Raw genomic sequence first — 13,858 nt, 5'->3', positions numbered from 1 at the left:
CTCCACTCACCTGTTTGGCTAAGCTGGGATGTGCTTCTGCTTCTTCGAGATACCATGGCAACCACTTTGGCACTAAGGCTGGACCGTCTTTTCTTCCCACCTGTTCCAACCGTACCAACTGCAGTGTCTGATTGACTCCCATCGTTATGTTCCAGCTTATACACCTCTCCACTCACACTTGTGCTCTTTGTGATGATTCTCCCTGAAGTCCCCATCCGTCTGCCTTGCATTTTAGGAGTAAACGTACTATATTTACAAAGTAAAAACATACATGTACATTTGAATTATGCTTGTGTTTATAACAAGATCTTTAAATAAAAAAAACCCCAACACATCATAGTAAAACTGACTCCTTCCCCAATATAAAATATTGCTAAGTATACTTTCAAATTATTTGATACCCAAGTACACGACTGTATTCAAATTCCTGAAACCCACAGGTTTCACACCCCCCCATTCCTAATTGAAATTGAAGTTTGACTTCCAACTTCTCATTTTAACTCTGTTCTGTGTTCGGTCACAGAATTTGAATGCTACTGCACTTGCTGGTGCTTTAAAAATCGATGGAATTTTACCCATTCAAAATGAAGGATACTGGAACGCAGTCTAAGTAATAATCACTTTCCTAGGATTTACACAAAGATATATTTATGGTCATAGAAAAATAAAAGAACAAAGGCATGTACCCACTTGATATATATTCTGATCAAAAAAAGACTTGCTGTAAAATGTAATGCAACAGGGTAAGTCTTCCTCATTGATGTAAATGGTTCTGATGAAAAACTGAGGTTTCACAGCACATGGTGATCTATTTACAAAAGTTTAGTTGATCCATTTATGATTTTCAAAACAAAAACCACAAAAAGTAACCTGCATTAAATCATCATTAAATATATAAATTATGTGTTGTTCCTTTTCTCCCAGAAAAGCTTCTGTGCTTCATGTAGATGAGGGGGGGGGGAGGAAGCGCCATCACCTCCCCCGCATATCGAAGGGCAGTCCGGTAAAGGATTCTGGGGGGCGTGGCCCTGTCCGAAGCCTATGGAGGTGAGGGCCTAAGGCACGCCCCCGAGCGGTGACCCCGGGAGAGTTCCTAGTTGATGTGCATCAGCGGGTCTCCCCCTACTGGTGGTTAACCCTTCCCGGACTTCAGCAGACAGGCTGAAGCCGGATAGTCGGTTAGGACCAATGCCTAAGCCAATACCGCTCATCACCTGTAACCAATAAAGTTGTGGCCATTTTCAGCCCATTAACCTAAATAATTGTGTCTTGTGTCTTTGTTTCCACCGGGGGGAGGCGGGAACTCGCCACGCAAAAGCTTCTGTGCTTCATAGCATAAGCTTGCCCAAGATAGCAGGGCTGGTGGGAAGCAGCAGGAGAACAATTAATATGTTCTTATTTCCTGTAGAATTTCTCATGCCAAAAGCAAAGCGTATGTAGTGTGTGTATAGATAATTTTATTTGGATTTCTCATTCCTTCCACCTTTACAGCTTGAAACTGGCAATAACACCAAAAGCAAAATTAAATAAAACAAGTGGAGCCCTGCAATAAAATGTATCCCTGAGAAACATGCTACTTGATCCTTTGGCTAAGTGATATGCAAAATAGAAGGGAGCATTAAAGACCAGAATTCCTGCTCTTACTTGGGTATTCTTTCATCTGCGTTTTTTGGTAGCTTTTTAGAAGTTTTTGAACATTTGCAACTGCAATCTGTATGCAAGTCCAATGGCACATGACTTCTGCATGAAATTGACTGCACTGCCCAAGCTTGTGTCCCAGGGACGTTATTTTGGTGCGGCTAATGCAGCAAAAGCAATGCAGGAGGCAGCAGTTATGAGTTTCCAGTCTCTGTGGCCACAGCAGGTGTTGTGATTTGCCAGTGGTTTGACCCCCAGAAGCGTACTCCACTGTCTCTTGAAACAGATGGATGCCAACAATGGTTTGGCCTGGAAGGAACTCTGAGAGGGTAATCTAAGTAGTCTCACTCTGGTCTGAACTATAACAGCAGGGCTGTAGAGAGAAAGCAACTCTTTCAGCACAGGCCTCTAACCAGAGGCAAATTTAGGAGAGTGCAACTGGTTTGGTCACACTGGGTGCTGAGCCTCGGGGATGCTGTCGTGGACGCTGCAACTATGATTTAGAATGGAGTGAGAGAGTTAACTACACCGTGAGGTTAGTAATTACTATTCTCTGAGCCCAACACACAATGTGGGAATAAAAGCAATGGATGCCAGCAGAGCATTGTTATAAGCTTCTATCTCAACCTCAACATAACCTTCAGCCTGCAATAGGAGATGGCAAGACCTCTGGACCACATTGCAGGGCTCTGGTTTACCAATCAGAGACTGACCTGCAGTATTCTGTGTGAACTACACTCCAAAGCTGCTATCAGTTACTCTCTTTTAGTCACAGCCTCTTCCAACCTGCAATATCAGGACAGTGAAGTGCAGCTACTTTGGAAATAGCATTAGCAGTGGCTGTGTAGTTTGCGTGTGCATATGCTTCATGCAAAATAACTGAATTAGAAAGAGCATGAATTCTTCTCTTTGCCACTACCTTTTGATTTTCTTAGGGGGCAGAATTGACACACTGGTGCCCAATCCCAGTAACATTAAAATCCTGCATTTCTCCATTGATTTCTATGGGTAGCTCCCACTTCTACCCCTGGGGACATTTTAAAATTGGTTGAATCAAGAAGTGACCCTTCCAGACATTTCCTCTGCACCCTTTCTATTCCTCCCCCCAAGTTGTTCCTTCTTAGCCTTTCAACATTCCATTCCACTGAGTTATTATGAAGCTGTTCAATCAACCATCACTCCTCTCGGCTGATAAGATTTCTCTTGCAGATATTTTTGCTGATATCTCTCCCTTGTGCATGGATCGTGTAATTTTAGCTATACAAGTCTGAGCATGGGGAAACCTGAATTGGCATTAGTATATAGAATTGTTTGCAAATTGCTTATTAAAACACTCAGATACAGGGTCAGGATTCGCTATGCCCCATCTGCATAACTCTGCCTATTAAATGCTAACCCACAATTAACATGGCTTACAGCACTCAGAGAACATGTTCGTGTTTAAGCTCTGGCAAGCATGTCTCCAAGAGCAGGAAGCCTAAGAGCTGTGGGGCAGTCACTATGAATATGTCTCGCTTTATAGTAGAAACACAACCAGACCAATCAGATGGTACAGTCAAAAGAACATTTGCAGATGACAAATGGGCTGTGAGGCGTTTACTCTGTGGGTTATGCAGGGGTTTGGCCAAAGCAAAACACTTTTTAATGCTGCAACACTGAAGTGAAGTGTCCTAGAGACTCATCTCCATCTAGAGGAAGAGTTGCCACATAAAATGTGTTACAATAATCTGGCCTTGAGGTTAGAAAGACACATGAATGATGGGTACTAAGTCTGGCTGAAACAAAAACGACTGCAGCCTTTTCGCCAGACAGCTAGTGAAAAGTGAGACTATTAACCATAGGAAACAGCTTCCAGGTACAGCAATGAATCAAAAAGTAGTTTGAGGCTGCACACCTGAAGCATCAGGAAGGGCTGAAATATCCCCTCTTATGGATGTCTCTATCCCTATGATGCCACAGTAGCTGCCAATTATCACCACAGCTCTCTTGTCTGCGTTCAGCATCAATGAGCTTCCCAACATCTCGTATCTCACCAAGGTGAGTTAGTGGTTAAGCACTGTGATTGCAGGGCTTGGGTTGAATCAGAATGGCAGGCAGATCAAGACCCCACAGACTGTTGAATTAAATGCTGAATTATGTTTTTGACACTGTGGTGTCATTTCTGTGGGACTCGAGCATTCATGAAACTGCTACTGAGTTGTTTCACACATTCTTGGCAGGAAGATGGAAAAGTCTGCTTACTTGTTCAGTGTTTCCTTGGGTCTCAACTGCAGTGGACCTCAGGAAACCAACTTCTTCATCCAACCCATTTAAATTGTGTATGATAGGGCTGCAGTGTGAGGTCACACAAAGACAACAAACATCTGTATGCTGATCACACAGCTGCGCCTCTTGCTTAAGCCAAAATACAGGGTGCTATTCGAAGCACACTTATCTTGAGAAGTATTGCTGGGATAAGCAGAATTAGCTTGGAGGGGATGAAATAATCAGTTTAATGTCCAGATTCGTTCATTTAACTGGTATGTGAACTTCCTGAAAACAACTGTACAGCTCTGAAATATTATCTAGCCTTAACCCCCACCCCCACCCCTCATATCTCTCCTAGATTTCTCAGTAAGTAAACAAAATTAGTATGCAACCACTACCAATGGCAATGACAATGTCATTTTATTTCTCTAATGAAATGACTGTTTGAAACCAAGGACAGTTTCATCAAGAACATCTTATTTCATCTTGCTTACATAAATCTGAACACCCCAAGGAACTGTCCCATTTGCCAAAGGGATAATTCTACTAGATGAAATTATAAAGGATCAGAACATCCAACATCTATAGCCATTAGTACCGCATATATCTGCCCATAAGAAGGCCCTACTAAGATCAGTATGGCTTAATCCTACAGGTGTATAGGACTGCAACCTTAATTTTGTAAATAAATGGAATGGGACAACCTGCATCTTGCCAATTATAAATTCCGCTCAATTCAAAGTGTATATATAAATACACTTTATATAAATGTAACAACATATAAAATACATCTAAATATATATAAATGTAACAACATAAAATAATTGTAAAAGGGGAAATCTCTTTTTCTTGGAATGGCAGATTCCTATGACATATCAAATTTATATTGTTTATATTATATTTTATATTGTTTCCAAAAAAATATGTGTATCAGGCAAAATTGGCTTATATGGACATGCTGTGAAATCTTGAAATAAATAGGGATACAGAGCTGTCATTATTGATGGACTGCAGGTAAAATTAGATGATTCTGAAGAAATAATGTTACTTCATGCTGTTTTATTCCAGTATAATTTCAACTGTAGTGATTTATTTTGAAATGAAAACCACTGAGATGACAATTAACAGAAAAAAATCCTCATTTAAGGGGAACATGAAGAGGTTGCCCACAAAGAACACGGGTATACATCACAGCCCCATAGAGGTGTTATTGTTTTGGGAGGGATGACATATAAGCACAAGGACTCCTGACACGTGTAGCACACCAAGGTTACAATGATCATAGTAAGGTGCCCTGGGAAACTACATTTCCCAGGATCCCAGGAGCCATTTTTGAAAAGATGGATTTTTAAAATAAAGTTTTGATATGTCATAGGAATCTGTCATTCCAAGAAAAAGAGATGACAGTGCTGTTGGTTATATATAATCCCTTGTGCCTACTTAAACTAGTTCTCTGCATTAGAATTGGGTTTTGTTTCTTGAAACTTTCTAAAGCAGCCTCTCATGCCACACTGCAAATGACTGAAAATCAGAAGACTCTTGAAAGTTGTTTGTGAAATATTATGGGCATCTGAAGTTCAAAAATGAAAGATAAAAACTCCCACTGGGAAGGCCCAAGCCCTTGAAACAGTCTAAAATAGATCTTCGAATTCTGCCGCATGGATTTTTGTCCTGCTTGCAGGCCATGTCCTTCTCAGCAAAAGACACATGCCCAAATCCGGTGGTACTTTCCGCAGGTGAGTTTTCACACAAGGAAAAACTTCTATATTCCCTTCTCTAATCCACAGTTCCCTGGACTAATGATTTAATAATCCAAGGTTTCAAAAATTCCCTGGAGGCTTTTCAGGGAGTGCAGAGGGGCTGCCATTAGACAGAAAAGATGAAAGCCCCACCCCACACTGTTTTGGATCCTAGATGCCTAGATTTTATATGAAAGCACTGATTTTTCAAGTTAAACTTCACTACCATTTTCTTAATGCTTCACTTCAGTAGTGTGAACCCAATTAACTGGAAGAAATTAAAAGGGCATCCTCTAATCATTAAATGGTATTAAAATTAGGCAACATGCAAAAACAATATAATTAAATCATTTTGAAATTATCAAGGTCACATTTAGAAATGAAGGTCAATCATACACACATACACACAAGCATAATCATATTGATGATTGCATTAATTTGATTTAATTAATGTCATAGTTTGTAACCATTTTTTGACTCTGTGGAGTTGTATGTAAAATGATCACAAAACTGAAAGTAAATGTAATTAAGCAATTTCACAGATACTTATCAGCTACTTTCTACAGAAACTCACCTATGTACTCTATGAAAATACATCTTACTCCGTAATCAAGGTAGTCACAATCGCCTCTGAAATAGTAAATTTTAGTGCGCCTTTTCAGGAGTGTTCATCTTTTAGCAAGAGAAATCTTTGTTCAGTAGCAGGCCAACTCCTATTCCAAATAGTAAGGAATCAACAGCATCTTAATAATCCAGGATCTTCCTTGCTGTCAATATATAGCGTTTAATGACTCTAGTCTTTAGGCAGACTCACACTGACTTGTGACAGAGCTACTTGGAATGCTTCTGCCTTCTCTGTCAAATACAGAATCACATACTAATTCTGAGCCCCTGTGGAGTTCTTTACAAGGAGATTGCTCATGAATGCTAATAACTTGAGAGCATGTAGCACTCCTGGACTAAAGGAAAAGATAATCACTTCCCTTTAATGAGGAACATAATATTTCTAAAAATAAACTACCCACTGTTATTCAAAGTGTGCCACACTGAAGTGCGACCTCAGATCATCTACTGTTGGCCATTCTGTCAGCAGTACAAAAACTCTGGAGCTAGGACAAATAATCAGCCAGGCAAGGTTGCGGTTCTCTGCAAATATGCTTGGTGATAAGCCCCATTCAAGTCAGCAGAAGCTATTTCTGAGTAAACATGCATTGTCTTAGAATGTAACTATGATGTAAAACCAAACTGAATGCTTCAGTAGACTAAATGTGATATGATTCACAAAAGCTTGCCGTCTGTTGATTCCAACACTTGCCATTGCATTCATGTGTACAGCTCTAACAATTCAAGTGTTGGGTGTCTAATAATAAAATCTTCTCATTAGTAGGTGCTCAGTCTTGTTGGTCTAGGGACGTAATGAGCAACTTGAGATCAGCACCATGGACCAGTGTACCAAATACGTATGGCATATTCTGAGCTGGTGACCTACATTCACGGTAATGAACATGGCAGATGCCAAATGATGATAAGCAACCTGCTGCTCATAAGACAATATGATGATGATGATGATGAAGAAGAAATTGTTGGCTTCACATGTGGAATCATATAATTTGTAGAGTTAAAAGGGATCCCAAGGGTCATCTGACTAGATGCAATCTCCTGCAATGTATTGTTGACTGATAGTTAACAGTCCTCCATGACCCTGCAAACTACCCACTTCTCAGAACTTATCTTTGGGCAAAAAGATTCCACTGAGCATATGGATTGATAATATGGACAGGTTAGCTACATACAAAAGAATTGCTTGTCAACGCAAAATAATAATGGATAAATACGAATAAATTTGGAATGAATATCTAAGTGACAAGGAGGATAACAGTGGGAAATAGAGGGGGGGGAGAGTGGTGAGGGGGGAGGAGTAGGCATAGGGATATTACTGTATATAAATTTGTGTTGCTAATTTGTGTTTTTATTGTTATTATGGTTTTTTGTTGTACATATCGACAGGAGTACCAGATTGGCTCCCCTGTTGCCTTTGCACTGTGCCAGCCTCCTCATCGCCTTGCCTCGCCTCTCTCCATCCCATTAAGCAACAGTGACCCACCTGCTGGAAAGCTAAAATAGTGCCTCCCCTCTCCCCTCCGCAAACTGCTTCTGCAATCATCTCTAGATAGTGAGTACTATTTAAACTACACATTGTAGTGCTTTTAGAAACGCACTTTCCGCTTTAATTACTAGTGGGGAAAATCCATTTGTATGAATATGAGGCAAAAGAAAAGTCTGCAATATGGGAAATGTTAACAGGTTCTTGTTAGTAAGAAAGAGTGCATAGTAAAATCCCAATTTATGCACGTCTCTAATGAGATGCAAAGGCAGAATTTGATGATGAGACATGGAAAAATCTGCAGCCTGCCAGACACATGCTTTGTGATAACCGGAGCTAAGTCATCCTTTTATGTCTCAAAAGCAAGCCTGAACATCTAGGCGACAACCACTGCAAATTATCTTGCTGACCTTAAACAGAAGGTGAACCCAAAAGTAAACTACCCTAAGCATTCCTTTGTTTAGTTTTAGGAGAACAAAACTTGGGCAGCAGCAAAATGCCTGTAGAAGGATGCTGCATTTCTGAGCTGTTTTCATGTCTTCAGTTTCCAAACAGGATAAGGAGCACCAAGGAGTCAAGTTTCCGAATGAGTTATCCTGCATGTAAATGCATTGGGCATAGAAATGGGGGAAATGATAATCCAGGACCCCCAAAGTGTGCAGAAAAATTGTGTTTGGCTTAAAAGGGGTGGGAAGTCACAATGGGTGTACAGGTGAAAGCCCCCTGCTACTGGGGCTGGCAGTTAGGCTGAAAGAAAGCCAGAGATTTGCTACTAGGGTGGAATCTAGTCACATATTTTAAAAGCTGTGAAAATGCATTTTTTTTAAAATGTTTTGAAAAATATATTGGATTTGACATAACTCACCATTGCCATCCAGTGTCGCATTTGTATAATGCACTTTATAACACACTTAGAACATTTTATTTGCAGCTCATAGCTGAGTTCTAGGATTCCTCCAGCCTAGGGCCCAAAGCTACCTCTTTCTAAGAGGGTGATCACCAGATTACATCCCCGCCTTCTCTCTCCTGCAAACTGTGCCAGGGCCTCTCAAGTCTGCACTCATAATTTTCTAGTTTTTTTTTTTTAAGAATGCAATGGAATTCTAGCATTTTTCCTAGTTACCATCACAGCATCTGATGCTGGTCATTAATCCCAACCAGCCATGTTGCAAATTATGTGTGTACATGCAAGGAAATAGCCTGGGATCATTCATAAAAGAAATATGAACTTAATTTCTGAACCAGCTCATCTGTATCTTTGCAATAAGATCTATTCTCTAAAATCAGTCACCTGGTGAAAAGATAGAGAAGCATCATCTTACAGTGCAGTCCTAAACTTGTCTACTCAGAAGTAAGTTTCACTTAGTTCAGTAGGTCTTACGCCAAGGAGACTGGGTGCAGGGTTACAGCCTCAAGTACTAAGGCTGCTGCTGCTGCTGTGTGCTGAGTTCAAAGTACCCACTTCACCACTAAACTGAATGCAAACACTGTCACTGCCCGTTAATGCACTGGGTGTTTTTTTTTTTTACAGGCCCTGTTTATATAACAATAAGGAATGGAAAAAACCCACCACCATTCTAGGAAAGGCGGGGGGGGGGGGGGAGAGAACAAGTGAGAGGAAGATTATACACTAGATGCCAGGAGCATCAGGGCATTGGGCTCACAGAACTTGCCAAATCAAAAGATGGAAGCTGAATGTGTTTTATTTTTAATTTGCCTCATGCAATGAACTTTCTTCCGTCCCTCTTAACCCAAGTGACACCAATACCAGCCTTGTTGTATCATAGGATTGCAATCTCCACTGTGTGGGGCTTGCTTCACTGGCCTGGAATCAGTTACTTCTGAATTTTTCCATTATAAGATGGTATTTGAAGGAAAGAGAAAGGACCTTTTCAAAAAATAGTAATACAGTTCTGCAGGAATCAATTGCACTATAACTCCCAAAGGCAAAACATGAGGTGAGCTAAAGGATCATCTGAATAAACTCAGTGGACCATAGGAAGGATAAGGGCAAAATGATTAGCTGCTACTAATTGAGCTCAAGAAAAATTAACATTCATTTCAATTGCTACAAAAGCGTATATTAACATAGCTTTACTTTCCAAAGTAGTTCAGATTATACTTTTTATTAAGCAAAAGTGTGGGAATGACACTTGCAAAACAATATAAATGGAATAGTGAAAGGGCAGCTAACTATTCTGTGTGGATAAGACTTCTGTTTTTGTCTCTTATGACCTCGTAGAATTCCCCCCTGAAATTTAGGATACCTAAATGTAATTGTAACTGAAAGTGACCACTATGAATTCAAAATTGTTGACCAGGAGGAAAACCAGGACACATCACACAATGAAGATCTCTTCTCCTTGCTCTTATTTGAGATAATAACCAAGCACGTCATAGGCTAGGACATCTAAAGTATTAAATACTCCTATAATTAAAATAGCAAGGACGAGGATTGTGGGAATAAATATACAAGGGAAGGAAGCTAACTTTTACCTCACATCAGCAACAGTATGCCTTCTCCTTTTCTTTTCTTCCATATTCATTTTTTTTCCTCTGTGCCCCGTCTCGCCATCTAATTCCCATGATATCCTTCTTTCTTTTTTGCCATCACTTTTGCAGCTCTCTAAGGACTTTGACCTTTTCCATAGTCAAAACATGCAGGCATGCAAAATTAAAATGTAAATAACTCAAAATAAAAATAAGGAACTACAGGCACTAGCTCTACATTCACACATGATTTTAGAGCACTACAAAGCAAGCAAGAAAAAAAGAAACAAGCAACTTTGGATTTTAAAAAACAAACAAAACCAAATGCAACTTAAACAATAACATAGACCCCAGCTGGCTAATTCTAAGAAGGCAATTATTTTCTGTTTCAGGGTTTCATTCTATGAGAACTGATCTATTATTGCCGTGCAATGTTCTTCACCTTTAACAATTATGGTAACTGAACAAGAACCTTTCAATTAAGCCATTCAACCTGTCCTGTTGAACAGGGACAATTCAAAAGCGCTTACATTTCTCAGAAGCAGACCAAGAATCACAAATCTAAAGCTACTGATTGCTTTGTATGTGTTTTTAAATCTTTTTTTTAAGTTAACAGCTCACTATCAGCTGTGTTAACTTTGCTGTCCTTACAGATATGAACTTTTGAGATTGCAAAGTTAGATGAGTCTGCTAGGAATTCATTAACTAAAACCATTTTACAATTATAACTCAGTAACAATAATGAATGCCTGATCTTTGCAGGACTATTGTTTTAAAATGCTTTTCTGTGAGTCACATATTTCTTGAATAAAATGTAAAAACCTTGAGAAGTAATTAAATATGCAATATGTTCTATTTTTTTAAAAAAAATAAAGCAGGGAAAAGTGAAATGTCCATTCTCTATTATAACTTATATTCAAGACTTATTCAACCTCTTTCCTATCCTGAAGAAGAATACTGCAAGTAAACTCTATAACACTTTTATTAGGTTTCTAAAAAGGAACGAAATATACCCTTTGATCTTATAATCACTTAAGTAGTCCCGGGCTATGAATTACACTCCACTTTCACATGATTGATGCATACAAAACCTTAGTGTGTGAGGGAAGGGCCTTAGCTCAATGGCAGAACATCTGCCTGGAATACTGAAGGTTTCTCAACCCCCTGAATATTCAGGTTAGGCTGCTGCCTGAAAACCTGGAGTGATTGTCAATCAGTATACACAATACTGAGGACCACTGGTCTGCTTCCATATAAGGCAGCATCCTATGCTTCTGTGCTCTGAAGTAAGCGAGATGCAGACTTCAGGGAAATAGGCTGCTATCATTTATAAAAATTGATGGGGTGAAACACCTGAGGAACTAGTTTGGCCACATAGCACTACTGCATTGAACAGGTTTATGGACCATCCTAAATTTACAGGCTGCTGCAACCGAATGGATGGATCACTGCTATAAAGAGGAGACAGGCTGGGAGATGGTTGGCCTTATCTACCTAGTACTAGCTGAAGTCATATCAGTTACAATATGTACGCTAACGTACTGCTATATAACTCAAGGCAATTTTCTCAGCTGTTTGAGTTCTGTCACCAGGCATGTACATTTTAACAGGAAAATCTAAACTCATGAAAATTCGGCTCAGCTCTACCAAGAGTCTCCCTCCCCAAATTTGAGGCAGAAGGTAGCAGTGGAAGGAAAATAGTCTCTTTGTTTCCCTTCCCCAGTGGAACACACAAAGACAGGTTACCTATAGCCACTGCCACTTGCTGGAGACCCAAGAGCTCCCTGTACCTTGCAGTTACCAAAATTTGCATGTTGTCCCTTCCTACTTGCTAAGCTTCTCTAATGTTGCTGAAACCTAGAGGTCATCAGATTTATTTATTTTTTTCCTGTTTATATAAAGGTAAAGGGACCCCTGACCATTAGGCCCAGTCGTGGCCGACTCTGGGGTTGTGGCGCTCATCTCGCTTTATTGGCCGTGGGAGCCAGCGTACAGCTTCCTGGTCATGTGGCCAGCATGACTAAGCCGCTTCTGGCGAACCAGAGCAGCGCACGGAAACGCCATTTACCTTCCCGCCAGAGCAGTACCTATTTATCTACTTGCACTTTGATGTGCTTTCGAACTGTTAGGTTGGCAGGAGCAGGGACCAGGCAACGGAGCTCACCCCGTCACGGGGATTTGAACTGCTGACCTTCTGATTAGCAAGTCCTAGGCTCTGTGGTTTAACCCACAGTGCCACCCGCGTCCCATATTTATATACCTGCCCTCTAAAATGAGTTTTGGGACAGCTCACGAAGGGGGGGGGGAAGGTGCAAGCTTTTAATAAACTGCTATCGCCTCCCATAACTCACTCCATGGCAGTGATACTGCAGGAGCTGTTAGCTCAAAGGCATAGGACAGCCCTTCCCAACATGCTACGCTCTAGATGTTTTGGACTATGACTTTAATCAGCCTCAGCCAGCATGGCCAATGGTTAGGGATGATGGGAGTTGTAGTCCCCATCACGCCGAGGTTGCTTGGTGTTGGACATTATGCTATTAATTAATACTAACTTATAGCTGTGCTATAATGCAGACTTGAAAATAATGGGCATGTTGGGCATTGATACCCTAAATAAAGAGGAAACTTTGATACTGGTTTAAATTCGGGGATGACAGAGCTCTGTCTTTTAAATAAACTCATTGCAGCTAAAGTGGAAGGCATGGCCAGATCATGCTGCAAATCTAAGAACTGAGCCAACTGGTCAACTTTTGTCAGAGATGGGATTCCAGCCTATCCCATCAGACTGCTCAAGTTCTCAGGTAACATTCAGTCTCTACTCCCACCTGATCCCCCCAAAAAGAAAAACCAAAGACCATTTTGTCATTAAAAAGAGCTAGAGGGTGGGATTTTTTTTTTGAATGCTTTCAATGTGTTCTGAGATAATGATTTGCAATTGCTGCTACCTGGAAAATCTCTGAGAAGCTGGTAAAGCTAGGAGATAGAAGGCCACAATCTTAATTAATGTTGAATAAATGTTGGAGTGATGACAATATATTTTGTAATAACAACAAAACATTTAGCTTCATGTTAAAAGCAAAACAAAAACATGTTAACCTGAACTTATGATGCTCCTAAAATGACAGAGGAACTAGGCAGTAACAAAGCAAAAGGATTTTGACCCTACAATATTTTATTTATTTATTTCATAAAAAAAAATATATACCACTCAATTGTAGAAAAAAACACAAAGCAGTGGCAAACATATGGCATGCAGAATAAAATGTATACTTGTTGCAACTATTATTCTACAAATATGACTGTTGCAGGATCCCAGGCAACTCAATACATTGCTTCTGTTCAATCCAACCTTTTCAATCACTACTATGGGAGCACAAAAAGGAAGTCAGCTTAGGACACCTTTAAATGTTACCCTGGTCACGTAGGACATTCTTTTTTCCATGTCTGGCTCCTGTGCGGATGGGATGATGTTTGAAAGAACCAGCCTCACATAGAGAATTCAAGTGTGCAGTCCCCTGCTGGGAGGAGGTGAGGAGAAGACCCACCCCACCGACTCTCTGCTAGTGTGGTTGGATCATTTAAGCACTACTTCAACCACATGGCAGCCACTCACAGGAAAGCGGGTCCCATGCAACCATGG

The 13,858-nt window shown here is 40.3% G+C and overlaps 1 protein-coding gene across 50 annotated transcripts in view; it reads right to left on the bottom strand.

The window, feature by feature from the left end:
* The window catches only part of RIMS1 (regulating synaptic membrane exocytosis 1), a 228,884-nt gene that overhangs the window by 26,920 nt on the left and 188,106 nt on the right, over positions 1–13,858 (bottom strand). For 23 of the 50 annotated variants that reach the window (XM_083606964.1, XM_083606986.1, XM_083606965.1 and 20 more), the window contains 2 exons: positions 10,225–10,368; positions 11–246 (listed from right to left, as the gene is read on the bottom strand). The exons of 12 other annotated variants lie outside the window; for them this stretch is intronic. In XM_083606964.1, the coding sequence (XP_083463090.1) occupies positions 11–246; positions 10,225–10,368 (380 nt within the window). The remainder of the gene's footprint in view (positions 1–10; positions 247–10,224; positions 10,369–13,858) is intronic. 15 more of the 50 variants (XM_083606972.1, XM_083606981.1, XM_083606983.1 and 12 more) reach the window with 1 other exon arrangement.

This window comes from Podarcis filfolensis, assembly GCF_964270895.1.
Source record: "Podarcis filfolensis genome assembly, chromosome: 3".
NCBI classification, from domain to species: Eukaryota; Metazoa; Chordata; class Lepidosauria; order Squamata; family Lacertidae; genus Podarcis; species Podarcis filfolensis.
Note: the sequence above shows the minus strand (reverse complement) of the source record. Positions and strands in the feature narration are given on the sequence as shown.